At 37.3% G+C, this 22249-nt stretch overlaps 1 protein-coding gene across 1 annotated transcript in view; it reads left to right on the forward strand.

Annotated features, from left to right (window-relative positions):
- Positions 1 to 22249, forward strand: part of dntt (deoxynucleotidyltransferase, terminal) — a 93052-nt gene that overhangs the window by 44640 nt on the left and 26163 nt on the right. Inside the window, exons 8-10 of the mRNA XM_032552410.1 lie at positions 3747 to 3849; positions 16799 to 17047; positions 17254 to 17337. Coding sequence (XP_032408301.1) covers positions 3747 to 3849; positions 16799 to 17047; positions 17254 to 17337 — 436 coding nt within the window. The remainder of the gene's footprint in view (positions 1 to 3746; positions 3850 to 16798; positions 17048 to 17253; positions 17338 to 22249) is intronic.

The following is a 22249-nucleotide window of genomic DNA, read 5'->3' on the forward strand; positions in this document are numbered from 1 at the left end:
GTGATGTCACGCTCGCAGACACTGATTTCTAATGCAAATATCTTAGCAAACGTGAAATAAGACTAAACTAACTTACAAGTAACTTTTTTTTTAGCAAGATATAGAAGCTTGTGTTAAGTAAATAATTCCTTAATATTGATGAAAAAGTTCTAATTCTTTTGGCAGTTTATTTAACTTATAACAAGACATCTTCCCATGTTGCAAGCTAGTGGAACTAATGGTTTTTAATCAATATTAAGGAATTATTTACTCCAAACAATCTTCTACATCTTGCTAAAAAGTCACTTTTAAGTTAAAGTTAGATATTTGCACTAGAAACTCGATAGGATTTTGTGTTTTTGCAATGCAATATGAAAAGCTAAATCTTAAATGTACACCTGATATGTAAAAGAAAAAGGTATAAAGTATTACATTTCACATATCCGTAAAAAGCTTTAATGAAAAAAAAACGTAGCGAGGGAGAAGGAAGTAAGTCAGCTATGCTAGCTTAACTTTGACAACCTTAAGATGTAGAAGTGCTGTGGCATTCAGTGTGTTTCGCTCCAGTTAAAAAGAAGGCAACCCGCACAATTAGCTAATCAACCGCCACTGTATTTAGACGATCACTTATTGATAATCACAAAATAAACATCATGCATGAAAACATAAAACTGCAACACACTGAATGTTCTGTTCTTTTTGTGGAAAATATTTGCTTGTTTTTTTTTTTTTGTTTTGGTGTTGAATCCTGAAACACCAGTGGAGCTGTTGTCAGTTAGTTGCTACGGCAACGGGTCTGAGAAAAACAAGTGGTTTTGAGTTGTTGTTCAGCGATTTTTCTGTTTGTTTTCCCTTTGCTGTTAGTGCAAATTGCACTAAGTTAATAATAACTACATCTTCAGGTTTTGTTTGGTTAACAGAATTGTATAAATGTGCAAAATTTCGGGATGTTAATAATGTCTTGAAATGTGTATGCGTGAACAGACATTTTTAATATCTTCAGTTAAATAATTGCGCTGACCTGACAGATTTTACTAAAAGAAGTTCAAATGTAATGCCATGGTGTCTTTTCTACAGATTAGTACTGAATATCACACAGAGATCAGGTGCAACATGAATGTTTTTTTTCCAGATTTTCCTCCATTCATGAAGCACATTTAAGCTGCACACTTGAGTGAGTTTTGCCTGCACAGCAGAAGCCAGCAGTAAAAGTAATTTAACAACATTAGCACAATGTACGTGCTGGAAACATTAGAGGATCTCGGCTTTGCCGTGTTTAATTAGAGGAATGATTCTCGCTCCACCCAAAGAAATCTTTGATACATTTTAAAACGGTTAAGTCCTACCAGTAAAATATCCTTCTATCTTCCAGGTGGAATAAATATTAAAAAATAAAGGGCAGACATATCATATGTTTAGCTAAACGTCCCATTCTCTTCTTCTTTTTGCTTGTTTTTGTTTCTTTGTCGTTCTTTTTATGTCTCCTACTTTGTTCATAGACAAAAATTATAACTCATGAGCAACAAGCATGAGCAAAATAGCAGAAAGAAATCTTGTAAAAATTATGATTTATGCCCTTTATCCTCTGCCGACTCATCCTGATGTTCCATTAATGCCACCATAACTGTAAGGGCACAAACTTTTCTTATTTCTGACTTGCTACCTGATTTAGCCGTGTGAACCTTTGAAGCTTTCGCCTGCAGCTATCCTCAGCCTCTCTCCATTCCTTTAATGTCACTCACACTGACTGCCGTCAGTCATTTGCCAGTGGCACGAAGGAGAGATCAAACGCAGAGCCTTGTGGATGCAGAAGCTGCTTTGAAGCCGTATCGCCCACAACATTCACTGACATTTTGCTTTGTTGTAACAGTGACACTGGAGCATACTTCTGCAGGAGGTCGCCTGTTGTTTATCAAAGGGTTTCTGTGGGAAAGTGTGTGTAATGTGTGTGCGCTAGGTAATGATCAGCTTGAAATGAATCTTTTTGTTTGTTTTTTTTTGGCAGGAAGGGCCAAATTGATGCGGACAAGTCCATCATAATAAGCTTTCTTCCCACACACAAAATCCTCGTGCGTCACTTCTATCAAAGCTGCTATTTTCTGTCATCTTACTTAAATGGCAGCCAGAAACCTACAAAGAAAGAAAACCATCCTGTGAATCCATCCTGTGTTTGTAGATCAGTTCTACAAACAGTTTAGATTAGATTTTTATGTAATTATTCCTAAAAAAAGAACAGTTGTTGTACACCGTAAAACACTTGAGCCGCATTCAGTTGTCTACTTCTACTCTTTAATAAATTTAGCGAGTTTTAGATTTTGAACAAAAATGTGAATTTGTGAAAAAATAAATTTATAGTAGTAAGCTGTTAATTTTTTATTCAATTTGCCAAACCTCCAAGAACGTTTAAGTTAGCACTTAAAAAAGCTGAAAGAAGAAAAAGACGGGAGTGGGGACTATTTCCCAGAATGCTTAGCAGCATGTGTATCCTGAGATGCAAGTGCGTTACATTGATCTGACTCGTGTGTTATTAAGGCAAATGTTTATTTTAGTGCACTAAATGTTTCTGAGCTGAATTCATTGTAATGTTTTAAAAGAAAAATTTTTCAGATCAGAATTTAAATTATTCTAAAGTAAAATAAGTAGTTATTTTAACTTGACATTGTGAGTGAAGATAATAGATAAATGTGACCCTGAGGGCAGTATTTTCTAGTATGTTGTGAAATAATCAAGTTAAAACTCACAATTCAAGATTAATAAACTTAAAAAACAATGTTTAGACATCTTGTATTTTTTCTTAAATCGACTTCATGAACTTTAATTTCTGAGTTAAAACCAAAAAATTTCCTGTTGACTTAAATTTCACTTAGGCAGCAGGTGGACTTTAATTTTCAAGTTAAACCACCTTCAAATGTTATACAGTGTAGAAACATGTGATGGGTCATAAATATTTCAAATATGCAAGTTTTTTTTAATGATATAAACAACTATATTAACTTTTGCAGAGTTTCCAGATACTTCAGTGTCCTGCAAAAAATATTCAGAACTCTTGAAACTTTTTCACATTTTGCCTCCACAAACTTAAATATATATTCACTGTGATTTTATGTTTACAACATTTTTACAAATTGAAAAAGTCAGGTATTTAATGTATTCAATGCCTTGAAGGAAAATTTCTAACCATTATTTGTCTGATTGGACCGGAACCTTCTGTGACATCAGCCATTGATTTCAAAGTTTTTTCTTTATGAATTGACTTTAACTAGGCCAATCTGACACATGAATAACCTTGATTTAAAAAATTTTATTGCTCCTGACTCTTTATGGTTATTATTTTGTCCCCATTCAGGTTTTATTTTAATCATGGATTATATTCTTATTATGTTACAATTATGCTCTACTTTGTGTAGAAATGGAGGAATGATTTTAGAGTTACTGAGTGAGGTGCCAGAGAAAAGTTCTGATACACCTTTTTCTGTGCGTACTGTTCCTGTGGGGCGTCTGCTGAGTTTTATCTGACATCCGTTCCTGGCAGATACAGTAATCCTGTCATGATAACCTTACAGGACTGAAACCTCCCTCCAACACAGCTGTACTGATGGATAAAACATCAATTCATGCAGAAAAAAATTGAATTGTTAGTACAGGAAGCAAACAAAATATTTGAAACTACTCTAATGCCTACTGCCTGTTTCAGCTACAGTAGGATTAGTTTTCCTTTGAGGATCAAACAGTATATACTGTAGCAACACTTTGTGTTTTATTTTTAGGGGGAAGGACTTTGGCCATGATGTTGACTTTATAGTGACCACAACGGAGCTGGGAAAGGAGGAAAACCTTCTGATCAGCATCATCGAAAGTCTGAAAAAACAAGTAAGTAGACGCTTTCAATTGCCTGCAAAAGTTTGGGGATTTGTGGCCAAAAAAAGCAACAGAAAAAAGAATAATTATTTTCAGATGCTTAGAATCTTTTGATGATTGCAAGTTTACTATAAATTGCAAAGTGAAGTTTGAACAGCACTTCACATCTGAGCGTTTACTGTGTCACGTTGCTTCACTTTACTTATGCAAACATTTATTTCAAACATAATAGTCGTATGAAATAGCAGAAGTAAACAAGGAATGCAAAATTATAAACTAAAATCATTATATCTGATTTTTTTGTCATGTACTCAGCAAACACAGATATTCCTAAATATTTGCATTTACACATTTGTGCCATTTCTCACCCATATTTCTATATCTTTGAAAATGACCTTCTTATATTCCATAACTCCATAATTCTTCCATAATTTTACACCATGAGTTATAAAACAAAAGTCATTACAAATCCTTTAGTTTAAGTAACTAAAAAATAAAATAAGTTGTAGGCAATTATCTTCAACTAAAACGTTTTGACCTCAATTAATATTTAACTCACATGTCTGAAAATTACATTATATAGCAGAAAGAAACTTTTCAATAAAGCTCTGCTGTTCCAGAGACACATTGAGTGAAATGTCTGGGAAGGTAAGACGCGGTCAAACAGAGATGTCAACACAATCGCTCCGTACCTGGAACCTACATAAAATCTGTCACACGTCAGCAGATGAGGCAGTGCATGAACTTAGCTGCAAATCTTTCAAACACATTCACAGAAAAAGAGAAAGTCTTCAACACTGGACGCATTCAAAAACACTGTTTCATTATCAACACAAAAGCACTGCTGGCTTTCCTTTAAGAGATGTTAATAAATACTGAGATTTTGCTGCATCGTGTGCAGCGGCGACAGCTGCTCCTCAGCAGACACCCCCCCTATTCTCCAGCTGTAGGAGCACATCTCAAACTCTCTGGGAAATAAATATATATATATATATATATATATATAAATCTCCCCCTGTGATCCAGATGTGTGAATAGTAATGTGCCAAAAAAATAAAGTCTAAACCAGATTGTCAGCACCTGGCCTGGATCTTCTGTGCTGATGTGTGAAAATAGGCTTGAGTTTGTTACAAATGTGTTCACAAGCCATGTCTGTCTGCCAAAAATAATACAGCTAAGCGCTGATCATGTTCGAAGCTCAAATCTTTGCTCCAGGCCTTTTTTTGGGTTATTTTTAAGCTGAATAGCCAATTTTTACCCCAGATTGTGTGAAAGTAACACAAAACCTAAAACTTTCACAAAAAAAATTGAAAGTGCCAGAACATACTTTCAAATATTCATACTATCTCACCTTTGAAGTTTTTTTTTTTTTTTTAAGTTAGTTGGAGTTTCTAAGGAGTGAAATGTTAGAGTTCATGTGGTCATCTGCTATCAAATATTCTGAATTAGTTTTTATTAATAATAACAAAGTCGGCCTTTTATCACCTAAAGAAGATTTCCAGGATTAGAGGACTAATGTCTCTGCAAGATCTAGAGCACACATGTCAAACTCAAGGCTTGGGGGCCAAATCTGGCCCACTCATGTTTTTTATGTGGCCCACCAAAGTCTAGCAGGACACGTAAATAAAACCTTCAAAATAACAGTTCTGTGCTTAAATATTGTTTTATTAATCAAATGTAATCAGTTTTTATCTGTAGACTCCCAATTTATGCAAATGTGAAAATATATTTAATATTATTTAACTTAATTACTGTAGGCAGAAATAGCTATCTATTCACATTTTAACAGTTTGCTAATGGGCTTTATCAATATGTTCTGGCACAGCTGGACATTCATAATCTTTATAATGAGTTTGACATCCCTGATCTAGCGAAATTTGTCTATGTGTTTATCTTTAGTCGCACTGATTACTGCAACAGTGTATTCACAGGTCTGCTGGAAAACTCAGTCTGTTCCAGAACGCTGCTGCTTGTGTTCTCACTAAAACCAGGAAGATGGAGCACATCTCACCAGTTCTACAGTCCTTACAATGGCCCCATGTAGCTCAGAGACTTTAAAATACTGTTCTTAGTTTATAAATCGCTGAATGCCTTGAAGATCTGCTGTTGTCATATCAACCTTCCAGACCTCTCAGGTCTTCTGGTTCTGGGGATGCAGAGCAGAACCAGAACCAGAACCAAACATGGGGAAGCAGCATTCAGCTTCCATGCACCACAAATCTGGAACAAACGTCCAGAAAACAGGCAAAACACTGAGTTCCTTTAAATGTAGACTAAAAACCCTCCTGTTCAGAGTTGCTTTTGAAACATAATAAATAAAACATTGATAAACATTCTGATGTGTAACGACGGCAAAATGTTTCAGTTGTTGAATGTGCGTTCTACCACTTTGTGTTTTTGTAAAGCACTTTGAAATGCCTTGTAGCTGAAATGTGCTACACAAATAAATTTGACTTGACTTAAGCTACAGGGATGGATTTGACCAGAGTTCACCTGGTTGCTCATGGTAAATGGAGCTAAGCAATTTACAGCCATTATAGCAGATTCCCATTGAAACTTTCTTTTTGTTCATTTTACTTGAATGAAATAACAGTTGTGGTACTTAAGTTATATCTGAAATTGAAAGAATTAAAAAGATGTGACTGAATTTAATAATAGATAACATACAATTGGTTATTTCACAAACTTGTTGCAGAGCATTTAAGGCCATAGATTGCTCTGGACACCTTTTAATGGAAAATGGATCCTTTAATCAAAAGTGGGCAAGATGGAAAGGTGGCTGAAAGAATGAAAGAAGGAGAGCAGGAATGTAAAAGACAGGCAGCTGATGAAAGCAGAGGCAGAGCCATTAGAAAACGATAAAGTGAGAAAATGTGTCAGCCAAAGATAAAACATGGAGAGTCACAGTGTTAATAGCAGGTTATGTTTACATACACTTGATGTTTTAATTAATAGCTGCATTAAAATGACGACAATTACTTTCTTCTAATTTAACAATATAATTTGACAAATATCGTTGTGCCGCAGGGGTGTCTAATTTAAGCGCTGCATGGAAACACATTCCTCTATGCTGAGAACGGCACGTAATTGGAAATGAGCAAACAATGAGACTTTTTAAAAGACTTAAAGAATCTGTTGAAGGGATTTGAGACAAATTGTCTGTTTTTTTCTTTAATTTGTTACCATAAGTGTTCAACTGGGTGGTCAGAAATGTTCAAAGCACACCAATAATCCAAAAGTACTTTTATACATTACCAACACAAAGTAGGGTATAGTTGTGGAACAAAACATGGTATAGAAGCGGACTACAACACAAGGAATTCTGGGTAAATACAATCACCATGTACAAAAGAGAAATCCCCTGGCGTGCCGTGGTGGTGTAGCGGTTGGCGCGACCTGTATTTGGAGGCCTTCAGTCCTCGACGCGGCCGTCGCGGGTTTGACTCCCGGATCCGACGACATTTGCCGCATGTCTTCCCCCCTCTCCTTCCCCGTTTCCTGTCAGCCCACTCTCATATAAGGGACACTAGAGCCCACAAAAAGACCCCCTGGAGGGGTAAAAAAAAAAAAAAAAGAAAAATCCCACAATTGCTAAAATCTAACGCCACTCCATTTTTGTTTGATTTCATGAAGAAAGAAGTTGCGCACATGTCTTCTTCTGAGGTTTTTGTTTTGTTACCTTCAGCGGTACTTGGTGCAGCGCCCCCACAGGCGAGGAGGGGAACAAGATTTTTATTTAGTTTTGTTTTTAAAGCATTGATTTTTGATTACTTAGCTTGCAGGTATTGGTCATACATACAGAACTGCCTCTCAAGAGCTAGCTTATGGTCTGATCCAAGTATTTTGCTCAAAAATAAAAAATTTTTTTATTTTGTTACATCTGACCAGTTGACAGACTTGTGTTGCTTTGTTTGTGTTGTAGCCACTGTGAACTGAATGAATCTGAGGCTTGTTTCTTGATGTTGGTGTGAAGGATTACCAGGTATTGCTTGTTTTCATCTTGCCTTCAGGTGTTTTTCCAAGCCAGAGTGTCAAACCGGAGCAGGGAGCCTCCAAATCCTCACATATTTTTAGGATCTGCTGTTTTGCCATCTTATTAAGCAGCTAATGATGTGTTGCTAATGTTAGATCCCGTTCTCTATGAAGACATAGCCGGTTCTAATTATTCCCAATACTCTGTGTATGGACAGGTGAGAGTGTGTCTTTTCATATGTGATCTTTAAAATCAGTCCAAACCTGAAAAGAAACTGGACTTAGAGGTAGTAGAGTTAACCCAGCATTAATCAGTGACAATCTTTATTCATTCATCATAGCCTGATTCTAAATTTAGCTGAAGTGATCATAAGTTATTTAATCATCATTTCAGAGCCCATTAAACAAAACTCTCCTTAACCAACTGACTGTCAGAATAATAGATCTTACATTGTTCAATCATGACCTTGAAAGTTTGCTATAAATCTACTAACAGTAATGAAGTATATTTTTGCTTTTGTATGTTTCCAATTGTTTGGAAGACTATCTTGCCATCACCCTAGGTTTTATTTTACCCCTGTCAGATTAAGTCAAGACTCCAGCTGGGTCACTCCAAAGCATTAAAGGTGACCCATTATGCTTCCCTGAACAGGTTAGGATACATCTATGTGGAATACAATACATTTTTCTTTTACACAAAGTCATTCTTAGGTAATGAGATTTTAGTCTGCTCAGTTCTGAACATGTTGAGCTCCTTTCAGAATGAGCTCTTGTCACTTTAAATCCAAATAAGCCGCTTCTGGCCACGCCCCCCCCAACTCAATGTTTACTCTTGTAAATGAAAATTGACACAGACAGATACGTAATTATACAACTGTAAATCTTTGAAAAGCAGAAATGCGGCCTCATACACAAACAACAAGAATGTAGCAAGTGGTTTCTGGGTGGTAAGTCAACAGCAAAACACTTGTCTTCCAGCAGCCATTGTACAGCGCATACAGCGGTAAAATCAGGTGGTGCTCAGCTTCGGTTGCTAGGTAACGGGCTGGGCTTTGCTGGGGTTGCTAGGTGGTGGGCAGTGACTTCTGGTTTGCGACGTTACATTTGGAAGGTTTTTGAAACAGCTCATTTTCCAGACACCAAAAAACATTAACGTACTACCAAAAAAGATGCACTTGGGCTGTTTCCAGAAGCAGTAGAAGCCCAGATAGAAGTACAAAAAGTTCAAAATGTTAATTTTGCATAATAGTTCCCTTTTTAATGCTATTTACAGCCAGAAGAACTATGTTGATAAAATTAAAAGATGACTTAAAATCACTTAATTCATTTTCCAAGACTTAGTCTCCAAGGAGCTTGATTTGTCAGCTTTGACACTGATTCAGAGTTGTGTAGAGGTGTACAGTATGAAACGGAGCAGTGAGGACCAGGGTGGATTGTTCTCACTGAATGCTGTTCTAAACATAGTTTGAGAGGGTTAAACAGGAGATAAGTGCTTCACAGACCTGCACTGTCTAGCTACTCTCGTCTTTTTGCCCTCATTGGGTTTAAAAATAAATCCCTCCATCTTCATTCTCTGTTTCAACCACTGCACCTTGTGTCTGCACCCCACCAGAGGTCTGTCCTTATGATAATTACCTCCTACTTACTGTCTGCTATCACTGGGAACTCACATCTTGCAGCCATTTCCATTCACTGTAGGGAGACAGAGCAAGGTGAAGGTGTGAAAGTGTGTGCAGATATGCGAGGACAGCGAATTAGATGGATAGGTGTTAGAAAGGCTTTCAGAGCCTAAGAAAGGACAGCGTGATATGACTGGAAGCTTTCTTCTCAGCGGGGCAGGCAGAAAAGGGATGAGGAGAGAGGGACTGCTCTGCAGGGACGAGGACACGAGAGGTAGTGATTAAGTGGAGGTAGCAAAGGTTGACTTTAAGTCGTGTAACCTTGTCATCTGCAATCGAGCCCCCGGGGGCCGTCGTGTCTTCACTCAGGCCTTGTGTCATAGGCAGGTCTAACACATCCGCACCCCGTCCAGTCCATCCAGGTCCCCTTGTACAGCCTGAAGATAAAAATACTTCCATCTAAAAACGTCCTTGTAAAATGGGGTTCATCATTTTTACCTGCCCCCTTCTGATGCTGGTATTCAGGAAGCGTGACTTGGGGGCAGAGTCAAGGTCAGCCAGGAACTTCTTTATCAGACGGATGAGTTTAAGCTTCACCCGGCTAATGGCAATGGATGTCCATATGATGCCATCGATCATCTTTGTCTCTAAATATTGTCCTCTATGGATCTACAGTAACTTCTGAAGCCTTATCATTAACGGAGTTTCAATTACAAAACTGGGCAGAACTTTGTCTATATTCTGCTACTGTCCAAAAAAAACCAAACATACAATTTCGCAAATGTGTTGTTTCTATTAAACACAATTAAAATCACATGATTACGTTTATTTACGTGATAAGTCATTAAAGAATATGGCGCGCCATCATCCAATCATCTTCTTCTTGGTTTGTGCCAGTGGCAACATCCAGTTGTTGATCACGATTCATGATGGGAAAATGTTTCCATTGCGGTTTTCCAACACGGCCAAAAAAACCCACCTAAGCCTAGAACCAAAACTTTTATCAACAATTGAGAAATTTTTTTTTCATTTCCATGGATCCATTAGGAAAATTTATTTTCAAAATATCAAATTGTGCAGTAATGTTGTCAATGGAAATGCAGTTATTGCTCCTAGATATTGAGATCTTAGTCTGGTCACAATAAGTCATTATTAAATGAATAAGTAATTTTCAGAATTCTGTCACTTTAAATCCAAATAAGCTTCTCCTCGCTTGTGAAATTATGCAACCGAACATCTTTGAAAAGCAGAACTTAAGCCTCTTGCACAACCAACAAACACAGTAAGTTGTTTCTGGATGGAAAGTCAACAACGAAAGACTTTTCCAACAGCCATTGTACAGTGGTAAAACCAGCTGACCAAATGTGCTGGAGTTCTGCTTGGATTGCTAGGTAACGGACTAGACTTTACTGGAGTTGCTAGTGGCAGTGTTGCTGATTTGTGACGTTACATTTGGAAGGTTTTTGAAACGGCTCATTTTCCAGACACCAAAAAACATGAACTTATTGCCAAAAAAATGGCTGTTTTTTTTTTAAGCAGTAGAAATCAAAATGGAAATATAAAAACATACAAAATGTAAGTCTTGCACAATATTGGTCAAAATTGAAATATTAATCATGTGTTTACATATGACAACCTAACCTTAGAATCTGGAACATTTACGTCATAGACTGAAGTTTGATTGTGCTGTGCCTGTTTTTAAAAAAAAAAAACAAGCTAACATTTTAGTTAATATAAACCAACAAAGCTCTCCATGCATCTGGGGTTGTTTAATAAAAATTAATCAATTTAGGACCTAAATGAAAGTTACAGTTACTTTGGCACACAGTTGCACACAAAATGTTCCACTTTTATGTCAGTAATCAGTCGCTTTAGTTCTGACAAATCTCTGCTTCAAAGTCGCAGTGCAGTTCAAACAGACCAGGCTAACACACATTAAGCTACAACTTGAAGGCAATTTCTCCGTTTCTGTGAGTCAGAGGGAATTCGAGATGAGATCAGAGCGCCTGGCTGGCCCCTGACGACGTATCGCTCATCTTTCGGTTCCAGGTGGCTGCTGTGGCCTCTAGTCACACTCCTTGAAGGAAAGAACCCAGGAAATCAAGCTAATAGAAATTATAACAGCGTCGTCTTTAGATCACCTTTTCAGAAGGCTTGTTTACTCAACTTTTATTATTTATTTTTTAAACCACTGCTCAAAGAAAAGGCTTTAGGGAAAAGTTTATCCTCCTGCTGAACTCTTTTATGATTCTCTGTGTAAACAGTTCTGGTAGAATAAGCTTACGCTCAGATGCTGGCTAACGCTACCTGCTGCGAGTGAGATGATTACAGAGAGCTGTTGGGCTAAATAGTTCTTGGAAATGCTGAGATGGGGGAGCTTCATGACATCCTTTTTATGGTGGATTTCTTGGTGACTGACTTACAGCTGTTAGATATTGAACTGTGTTGACGGTTTAGTTTGTAGAGACAGGAAGGTTAAATCTCACAGAACAATCCAGTGATTTTTCTATAACAGTTTGAACAGTGTCTTGTGTGCATTGCTAATGTTTCAGGTCTTCTGTTGTAGCTACTGAATATTCTGCTTAGTATTTTATTTATGCGCAAAGCCTTGAAAAAGTGCATAAGCATCCATCCATCTATACTGGCTCATCCTTGCAGGGTTGAATTGGTGCAAATCTGGGAAATAATGCTGCATGATTTTTTTGTTTTACTTTCACAAATTGCTTTTTTTTTTACCATTTAATTAAATATGTACCTTTATCTTAACTCCTGTTTGCATTACAGATATCTGAAGAGCTTCTGTTGATCAAAATTTTATTTCAGCTATTTGCTTAAATGGTGTTTGTGATACACTAACTGTGAATAGGGAATATGTTATTTTGGATATCTAAAACATACATTTTTAATATTTATAGGTTTACTGGCTGCCTACATAATAAATACAAAATGTCTTGGCATAATCCAGGAAACAGCTGTGTTGCTTTGTATAAATGAGACAGATACTGCGGTGAAGACACTCGTCTCTGTCAGGTATGAATCGCTGTTTACTGTACCTTATCCAGGCAGGCCAAAAATGTATTTTATTATTTCTATCATGGTTTAGGTTTGACTAAAATGTTGACATTTTATTTTTACATGTTTCTATCTTATCTTTATGCTTTTATTTAATGTGATGGCTCGTCTTCTTCGTGTATTTTGGTGTTGCGTTGTAAGGGACAGCCCAGTGTGTACAACCTGGTGCTTTACAAGTAAACTTGCCAGCCTATTATTCAAAAGTTTTCAAATCACATTAATGCCTGTAAATCATATCTGTAGGAGATATAATGTGCTTTCTTTGGTTCACTTTCTTTCTAAGTAGAAAGTTTTCTTTTTCACTTTAAGTGAATTCCTCTAAGATTTACTTAAAATTACGTTGCAGACCAGGTTTCGTTTGCTTGCTCTGCATCAGTATGTGAATTTTCACTTGTGCTTGAATGAAGCGAGAACTCTGGTTTATTTAAAGTGAACCAAACATATATAATGAGAAAGATTTAGGACTACGGTTTTGATTTTTCTTCCAACAGATTCTAACCATACAAGCAAAACTACAATGAAACGTATAAGAATGGCCAAGTCAAAGTCCAGAGCTAAGGTATGCTCACTGTCCAGTTCCTCTGTAATTTAGCTGTTTGCAAAGCAAAAACTGCAAATGTTTTGTTTTACAAAGACTAAATACAAATGCATTCCAGTGTTTTTATATTGTAATTAGTTCAAAATTGCATGATTTACCTTCCATGTTATAATTATGTGCGACTTTATTGCACAAATCGCAGTAAATATTTCAAAAAGTTAAAGGCTTATTATTTCTTTTGCAAAGCACTGTGTTTTCTTAATACTGCACATGTGAAATGGTCTATACCTTTAGTTGGTTCTGCTGTCTGACTTGGGGAGGATTTTATTTTCAGATTTGTCAGTAGTTTAATGCTTTTATGCTGTCATCCCAGCCTCCTCTTAGTTTGTACTTTTAGTGCCTGCAGCTACACTGTTATTGAGCATCAGGCGAACTTTAAGAATCCCAGGCTTGTCCTATTATTGGAGGGTGAATGGTTATCTGTAATTGCAGAGTTATCAGGGATGCAGACAAGGGGTGACATGGAGAATTTCTCCCTACAGTTGCACAAGAAATGACTCCACTTAGAAAGATAATTAGAGAGTGGAAGTAAAGAGGGCCTGCCGGTTTCTTTGAGGTTTTTCCTCCTCTTCTGTCACTCAAGTTTTCCAAACTGCCTCTGGATTTCTCATTGCCTTGTGAGAAACATTGTTCCTTTCCAGTGACCTGTACTCAGGAGCACCCATTCACGCTATGCTGACAGGGTGTTAAATGTTTTGTAATTACCCTCTCTCATCAGATGAGCAGGCAGAGAGGTGGCTTCCTGGATTTACTTCCTTAGTTATTGGTCTTTAAGGAGAATGTGACAAGTTTATGGGCAGCATGAGGAAAGTGGCATCCCAAACAATCACTGTTGGCGCTGGAATTAAATTGAAAATTTGTAATCTAAAGCGCACTAACTCTTTTGGATCTAGGAAAACCTTAATCTTCCAGAGAGCGTCCCTAAGGAAATCAGTCTATTGACTTTTTTTTGGGTTGTTGCCTCAATCTAAGTTGAACACTTTGTACTCAACTGTGCTTTACTTTTTCTTCAGGGTTGCACATTTTAATCCTTAAAAGCAATGTTTACAACTTTAATTTATATTAGTTTCTCAATAGCTTAACATCATGTTTGACTCTTTTTCACTGCTGCATCATATAAAAAGTATTCAATCCATATATGTTTCACCTTTTTTAATACTTTTACAAACCAATCATGATCAACAAAGTTTGGCTTATTTGACAATAGAAACACCTTCAATGTCAAAACGAAACATGATTTCTACAAAATAATGACAATTAAGTAATATTCTGCGTTCACACCAAACGTGATTTGAGTGTCTGGTTTACATTCAAGGTCTCACGGCGTCGCAGCGCGTCAAGGGGGCGCTGTGACGGGTTTTGTGCATCTGGCACTGCGCGATTGGAGCGTTTTGAATGTCCAGTGCGTCCGAAACAGTAGTTGGCAAATCTGAACTTTTGCCATTGGAAGTGGAGCGTCAGCCAAACAGAGAGACTCCGCCATTTGACGTAGTGGCAGCTGTAGTTGGTGAACACAAAATGTTTAGCAAAGGCATCTGAGCCTCTGTTGTGATTGCAGAAGCTGTCACTACATAATATTTTGGTGCCATTTCATCCACCATTCTACAAAGAGACCGGCAACGGAAACAACGGTTCGTCGCAACGCGCGTCTAGAGCAAAATGTCAAGCGTCTGACTTCAAAGTCAACTTGAAGCGAAAGATGAGTTTTTTGACATGAAACGTGTTCAGTGTGAACGCAGCAATATGCAGCATCAAGCATCTTTACAAGCCTTTTTGCTTTTGTTCTGATATTGATGCGTTTGGGTCACATAACCCATCTACTTCCTGAACAGTTTGATGGTTTTGCATTTCCAAACAGATGAGCAAAGTACCTTCAAGACTCTGACCACTTTTAAGGTCAACCTTTAAAGTGGCGTTAAAGTGACCATTATCAACTGTAATTATTACACATTCTGTAATAAGGCCTGTCTTCCTCTTTCCAGAAGTAGTTTATATTGTTAGTTCTTTGAAAAGTTCACATATACTATCTCTGTGAGAATTACTGTCAACAAAGTCATCACTCATGCATATTTGTTTGTTGTTTTCTCTGAAAATTTACATTGAACCTTGTGGCAACACCAGATAATAAAAAAAGAAGAAGAAACTAATTGCCTGCAGCAACGGCATCCACTGGATAAATTAAAATTAGTTTTGCTGGGAGAAAAAAAACGCAGATCAAAGTTTTTGCGTAAATCCTGCAGCAGTGTAATTCACAGCAAATTTCATGCCAGTTATTTGAATAATTATCAGTCCTACTGACCATCAACAATAAACAAATATCAGTCTAGATACTCGCTGAGAGCCAGTTACTGAGAGGATGTTGAGACTTCATCTTTATTCATCAGCGCTCACATGAGAAAGAGACAAATTAACCTCAGCATCACAGCATCCACTTGTCAGCAAGATTTTGTCGCTGAATTCTTCTCCTTCCTTAGTTCACTGCTTTAAAATGGTAAATATATCCAGCCTTGTTTAAAGAAACATAACCTTGATGCAACCATTTTGAACACCGGAGGGTTTGTGTCTGAACTGACTTTTAGCTCCAAGATTAGACTCGGTCTGGCTCTCAAACATTCCCAGTTGCAGTATTTTCTAGGAAAGCATTCGAGTTTCTAACAAAACCACACTACTTTCTCTTCAGGTGAAATTTTACAGAAGTGTGAGGTTCTGTAAAATCTCTTTTGAGTCTGTTGCTAGAAAGCAGGACTTTTTAATAGTGTTACGGTATTTACACAAACATTCATGCCAAAAATGTGTTACATAATCTAAACGCTGTTACTAAACCTTTTGCTTCTGTATGCAAAACGTTACTTGTCAGAAAACTACAAGTCAAAAGTTTGGAGCTGAATCTAATCGCAAAGCTGTTGCAAGACTTGAAAATTGCTGTTGACGGATGCTCTCCATCCTTTCTGATATAACTTGAGATATCTTGCAAAAGAAAAGAAAAGTCTAAAAGGTCACTTTAAAGCTTTGAAAATCTGGGAGCGTTGCTGCAATTTGTGCTTCTGCAAAGAACCGACTTGGTGACATGAAAATGTTTCAGAGTTTTATTCATATGTATAATTGTGTGAATTATTTTCCTTCCACTTCACAGTTACACACTGTTTTATGTTGGACTAAAAATAAAATCACAAATATTTAAATTTGTGGCTGCAATATGGCAAAAAAGAAAAAAGTCCAGTGGGTGTTAGACTTTTACAAGGCAGGTTTTTCTCTTTTACATATCAGGGTCATATTTATATACATATATATAAAAAATTACAAGACCAAAGTCAAAATAAAGTTGAGAATAAAGTTGAAATAATTAGAATAAAGATATATATTGAGAATAAAATAATGTTTTGAGAATACTCGTTAATATTAAACCAATAAAGAAATGTTATTTTTTATGTTTTTGCTGTTCTTTTCCTTTAGAAATGACCCTTTATTATTTGAATGGAAACTAATTACAACCCCCACATTTGAAATCTATTGCATGATTTAATTTTCAGAGTGAATCCACTACAAATGAGCATTTGAGTATTTTGGACCAGAGAGGAAACATGATTGAGATTTCACTATTGTAGCTTAAAGGCTGAAAGAATTGTACGTCTTTTCCAGAAGATGCACTATTTTATCTTTGGAGCTCAACGGTCTACAAGTCTTTGTTTTTCTCCATCAGGGCCTTCTACTCTTCTCTGATTACCAGGCGTCGACCTTTGACATATCAAAGCTTCCCAGCCACAGGTTTGAGGCCATGGATCACTTTGCGAAGTGCTTCCTGATCCTGCGTCTGGAGGGCAGCCTGGTGGAGGGAGGCCTTCAGAGAGCCCAGGGCGACGGCCGCGAATGGAGAGCGGTGCGCGTGGACCTGGTGTCGCTGCCGGTGGATCGCTACGCCTACACGATGCTTGGCTGGACCGGCTCCCGGGTAAGGAAGCTCTTCACTGATGGTTTGGGTGGAAAAAAGCTGCCATCACCATTTAGATGTGGGTTTTTAGTCTCGTCACTGGTTATTTTCTAATGAGGGCATCCTATTGAATGTTAGCCTATCATAAGGGTAAAAATCAAAAAGATTATTTCTGAATTACGTAAAACAAAGTGTTGACTTTAAGCTGCTAATTCCCTCTTTCACAGATGTTTGAGAGAGACTTACGAAGGTTTGCTCGACTGGAACGACAGATGCTTCTGGACAACCATGCCTTGTATGACAAAACAAAGGTACTGTGTATTTTAGGGTACATAAAAATATACTTTCAATCTGAAACTTTATTTTTTTCATGTTTATTTATACTGGTTGTTTTATTGAGATCCAGTTCACTGCAAAAACAAAATCTTATCAAGTATTTTTGGTTTAGTTTCTAGTGCAAATATCTACACTTGGAAAAAGGCAAAACTAACTATGAAGTAACTTTTCAGCAAGAAATACGAGCTTGTTTAAGTTAATAATCCCTTAATATTGATGGAAAAGTACTAGTTTCATTGGTAGGTTATAAATAAAATAATCTGCCAATGGAGCTAATACTTTTCCATATATATTAGGGAATTATTGACTTAAGCAAGCTCCCATTTCTTGCTGGAAAGTTGAAAAAAAATATATCTCTTTTTGTCTTAAAACAAATTTAAATTTCTCTTTTAAAGAAAAAAATGCTGATGATAACAACATTCATTTAAAAAAGACCTACAGACATTTTAAAAGTAAAAATGATCTGGTCGACGTCTGTAGCCACCGTGGATCTACATGGTGCTCCAGTTTTTAAATTGATTTTGATTCATGCAAAGTGTGTTGGCTTTTTAGATCTTTTAGCATTCTTTTTGTTATCAGACAGGTTTTTTATGTGATTTCTTGATTGTACAGGTCTAGCGATATTCAGGCCTGGGCGCCGCTAATGAAATTGTACCAAAAAATGTGTATAATTGCAGTTAATTTATGATCTCATCAATCATGAAAACTGATTTTAGTATGTCACGTTAGTCTGGTATCAATTTATTTGGTGATCTAAAGTATGTAAGTATTGACAAAGGCAAACAGAAGCGATCTATAATAGGAAAATACATTTTTAGATCATTCTAAATTAATTTAAATGAAAGAGTATCTCATTAGAAATCGTTTTAAATACAGTTTGGTGTTGATACAAAAATGTTTTGTATCTATAAAGATCCATGCAGGCTTTAAATCGAACTCCGTTGATTTTCATGTCTTCAGCTAGAAACACCATCTCTGCTTTCTTTTGGCCGTAGTATTCTTAGATCCTGAAACAGTTCATATCTGCATGGTAACTTTAAAGACGCCAACATTTGGCTTATTATTCAGTAAACTGATGGGAGAACAACCAAACCATCAATCTCACTGACAGCCATCTTCCAGCCTCGGTTTTTTCCTGAGCTTGCGACTATTCATCGCCCGACTTATTTCCGATGCATGGAGCAGACAGGCGAGCCGATTTTGTTTCGAGTCAAGTGGGACAAGGGTGTTAGGTGGATCAGCGTGCAGATCGACAGGGAAGAAACCCTGTCACTGCGGCGTCCCGTCAGCGGCTCCCCGGGGACGGAGGTCAGAGTCCCCGGGATCCGCGGGCGGCAGCTCCCTGACAGATATTATACACGGCCAGCCAACTCAGATGGTGTTTATTCAAATGCAAGGGCAGAGCTGCGCCTGCTGACAGTGCAGTCACCCATGCGCTGGGGCTGCATAAGAGGGTAAAACACACAAACAATCTTTTCTTTCCGTCCTACTTTGCTGAGTTCTTTACTTTTTCTGGTGCATTCGCCGCTCTGCCGACGGATTAACTGTCACTACTTCTCTCTGAACCGTCAAGGTCAACAGAAAGCTTCACATGTTGCGCTCAGAAAGCTCTTCACGACCCGTTTCTCATTCTGAGTCCAGCATCACAGCCATAATTAACCCAATGAAGATCAATTAAATGTCTCTGCGTCTGTCCTTCCTCCGCCTTCACACAACATGGCTCATGTTCTCTCGTTCTCACTTTGCCTTGGGCAAAAGGAGACTTTTTTTTTCTTGTCCATACTGACTGCAGTTAATTGGTTGAACGTATGGCTTAGGACAACGTGATAATAGGGCTTTCATCTTTTCCGTGTCCTTTCTAATTGGCCGTCAGTTTTGAAGGGACTTCTGCGTTGCTTGTGTGACTGGTGTCACAGAAACAGGGGGAGCGATGAGGACTTGTGTCTGATTAAAAGGGAAACATCTCAGCTAAGGACCAAAGGCGGTCGTTTAGAGGACTTTAATCATCCGGGTCTCTGGGAGACTCTCAATGGACACCAGCTGGTCTCTGTCTTATTATAAAATGCTTTAAAAAAAGATTAGAAGTCTACAGCATCCTAATGATCTCCACTCAATTATGAACAGACTCCGGGGAAGTCCTTGAACCGCCCTGGGAGTGTCGCACAGAAACACGCTGACTTGGGGTTCGTACATGTCAAATACATTCCTGATGTTACACATTCAGTGAGAGTCAGTTTTACTGGCAGAGAATGCGGTTATTGGCCGTTGTCGAAACATAATCCAAACCAATTACGGAAAATAACACGACAACACAAAGCTTTATGAGCGTAAGGCGATGGATGTTGACAGCTTTACTCATAAAGGTTCACATTACACAATATTCACACTGGTGTTGAGAGTATGAGCAGAGGAGAATACTTCACAGGAAAGCTACTTATTGTATGGGGGGATAATAGAAAGCAGTACATCTTAGAACGGCAAGGAATGGTTGCCACAGTGTAATAGGACCATTGTAGAAAAAAAATTAAATACATTTCCACCAAAAAAACAAATACATCTGAGTTTGAACTTGGCTAGAAAAATAAAAATCTCTTTGAAATTTTCCAGAACAAATCACAACATCTTTCAGACTTTCCAAAGTCTAAAATTTTTGACACTTAAATTTTCAAATTTTTGACATTAATCTCAACATTTCAGAGTTTTTTCTTATAAATTTTGGGCTTTTTAAACTCGGATATTTCCACGTTTTTTCTCACTAATTTCAGAGCTTAATCTCAAAATTTCTGAGATTTTTTTTTCTTGCAAATGTTAAATTTTTGCAGCACAGACCTTTTCAGTTTTTACTAGAAAACTTCTAATGTTAATCTCAAAATTTCAGAATTTTTTTCTCGTAAATTTCTTAATCTTCAAACTCAGGAATGTCCATGTCTTTTCTCCAAAATGTCTGATATTAATCTCAAAATTTCTGGAATTGTTTTCTTGCAAATGTTAAAGTTTTGAAGTTCAGAATTTTCCATGTTTTTTTTCCTAGAAATTTGGGAAATTAATATCAAAATTTCTGAGTTTTTTCTCACAAATTTTTGACTTTTGGAGCTCAGGATTTTTCAAGTTTTTTGTAGAAATCTTCTGATATTAATCTAAAAATTGTTGAGTTTTTTGATGGAAATGTACTCATTTTTTAAAATGATTTATAATGACTCTAATGGTTGAATCCATTTCATTTTTCTGTTTATTTACTTATTTTTTCATTCCAAGAATCCTAACAGAGATTTTTGGAATTAAAAAGTCTCTTGAAACTAAAAGAAATTGTCATAATTAGTCCTTTATACACATGTGCAATAAAAATCCCGAGAGTTTTCCTGATTTTTAACTAAGAATTTTTGGTGAGTGGACATAGATATACACTACATTTATTTGTCCTGTGAAAATGTTCGTGCCTCAAACGTCGGAGGTAATTACTCCAAACGATATTTCCTGAGCAGCTCAGCTGATGAAGTCTAAGTTGGTGATGTTAGCTTGGGTAGTGGACCGTCCAATGGAGGCTGGTGTGTGTGTGTGTCCTCTGCTGTAACTCTGAAGGTTTGTGATAATTAATAAGTGTTGTGGGTTTGATGAATGAGGACAGGTGGAGGATTTCATCATTCCTAGACAGACTGACTCCCTCCCCAGGCAGTAGGGATCCATGACCCTGCCCAGCACCTCCAAAAACACACACACCTCTGTACGTGGCTGGATCTACCCTTGAAAGTTGCTGCGTACGTGTGTGAACGATCAGCGATGCGACTCCGCCATCGCCTCGATCAAAACCCAGGTACTCTTGTTAAAGATGTGTTTGAGCTCATTAAATTCGCCGTCATTTGTTCCGACTGTTCGTGCATACTTTCACACACTGAATGCACGGAGTGCACTGAATGCAGTGAATGAGGGTGTGTGCATATGTGTCTTTCTGTGCAGGTAATTACTCTACGTCATGTGTAGGAGTGTGATTAATGAGGCTCTGGTCAAAAGGCTGTGAGCGTAGATGTCCTGGGTTTGGTCCTGAAGCACATGTTCAGATATGAAAGGTTCATTTATATTTTCTTTGTTTTTACGCCGACATTCTGCAGCTCTGCGGTTCAGCTTCAAACGAACCTTCAAACATGAATAGAAAACTGCTGAAACGACAGCCAGGCATCAAGTCAGAACAGCGACTCAGGCAGTCGGAGGAAAGTTTTGTTTTGGCTTCTTTGCTCGACGTCTTCTTACAAATTATTACTGATTTACTTCTCTGGTCTATAATTATTTCTAGTTTAACTGGATTCACTGGGAATGTGTTTCTCTTTTCTAAGTTCAGTTATGTGTAAAATATCTTAAATTTATATCTCATCAAATTAAGTTTAGTTGCCTGGAATGATGCGGCTTTGAAATAAGTGTGATTACATGTAATTGGACTTGAATTAAAGCTTTTTCTGTTGATTCTCTGCACATTCAAACTAAGACTTGAATATCTGGAACTAAAACAAATGTGTAATCTCCTGATTAAAGGCACATAGCCATTTCATAACACAAACAAGTTATTATGTTACGCTCAGTGTTATAAAATGCTGCATATACTAAACATAACTTTAAAGAAATTTGACTTTAACTTGAAATTGGGTCTCTGTCTCTTTAAGAAGCTGCCATTCTTTCCACCTTCAGTCCCATTATGCAGTTTCCAACTGTTCTTAGCAGCGTTGCTGTTTGTATGATAAGCCCAGAGGATGCGCCGTTCCAGCATAATTAAAATTATGTAATTAATTAATTGAAATTAAAGTGTTACAGTCTTTGCCTTAAAATTAATATATCAAATCCAATCAATAAAAATGTATTTGCACATTTCAGCAACAAGGCAGTTCAAACATTATAGAC

The sequence above is a fragment of the Xiphophorus hellerii genome, chromosome 22 (genome assembly GCF_003331165.1).
Source record: "Xiphophorus hellerii strain 12219 chromosome 22, Xiphophorus_hellerii-4.1, whole genome shotgun sequence".
Lineage (NCBI taxonomy): Eukaryota > Metazoa > Chordata > Actinopteri > Cyprinodontiformes > Poeciliidae > Xiphophorus > Xiphophorus hellerii.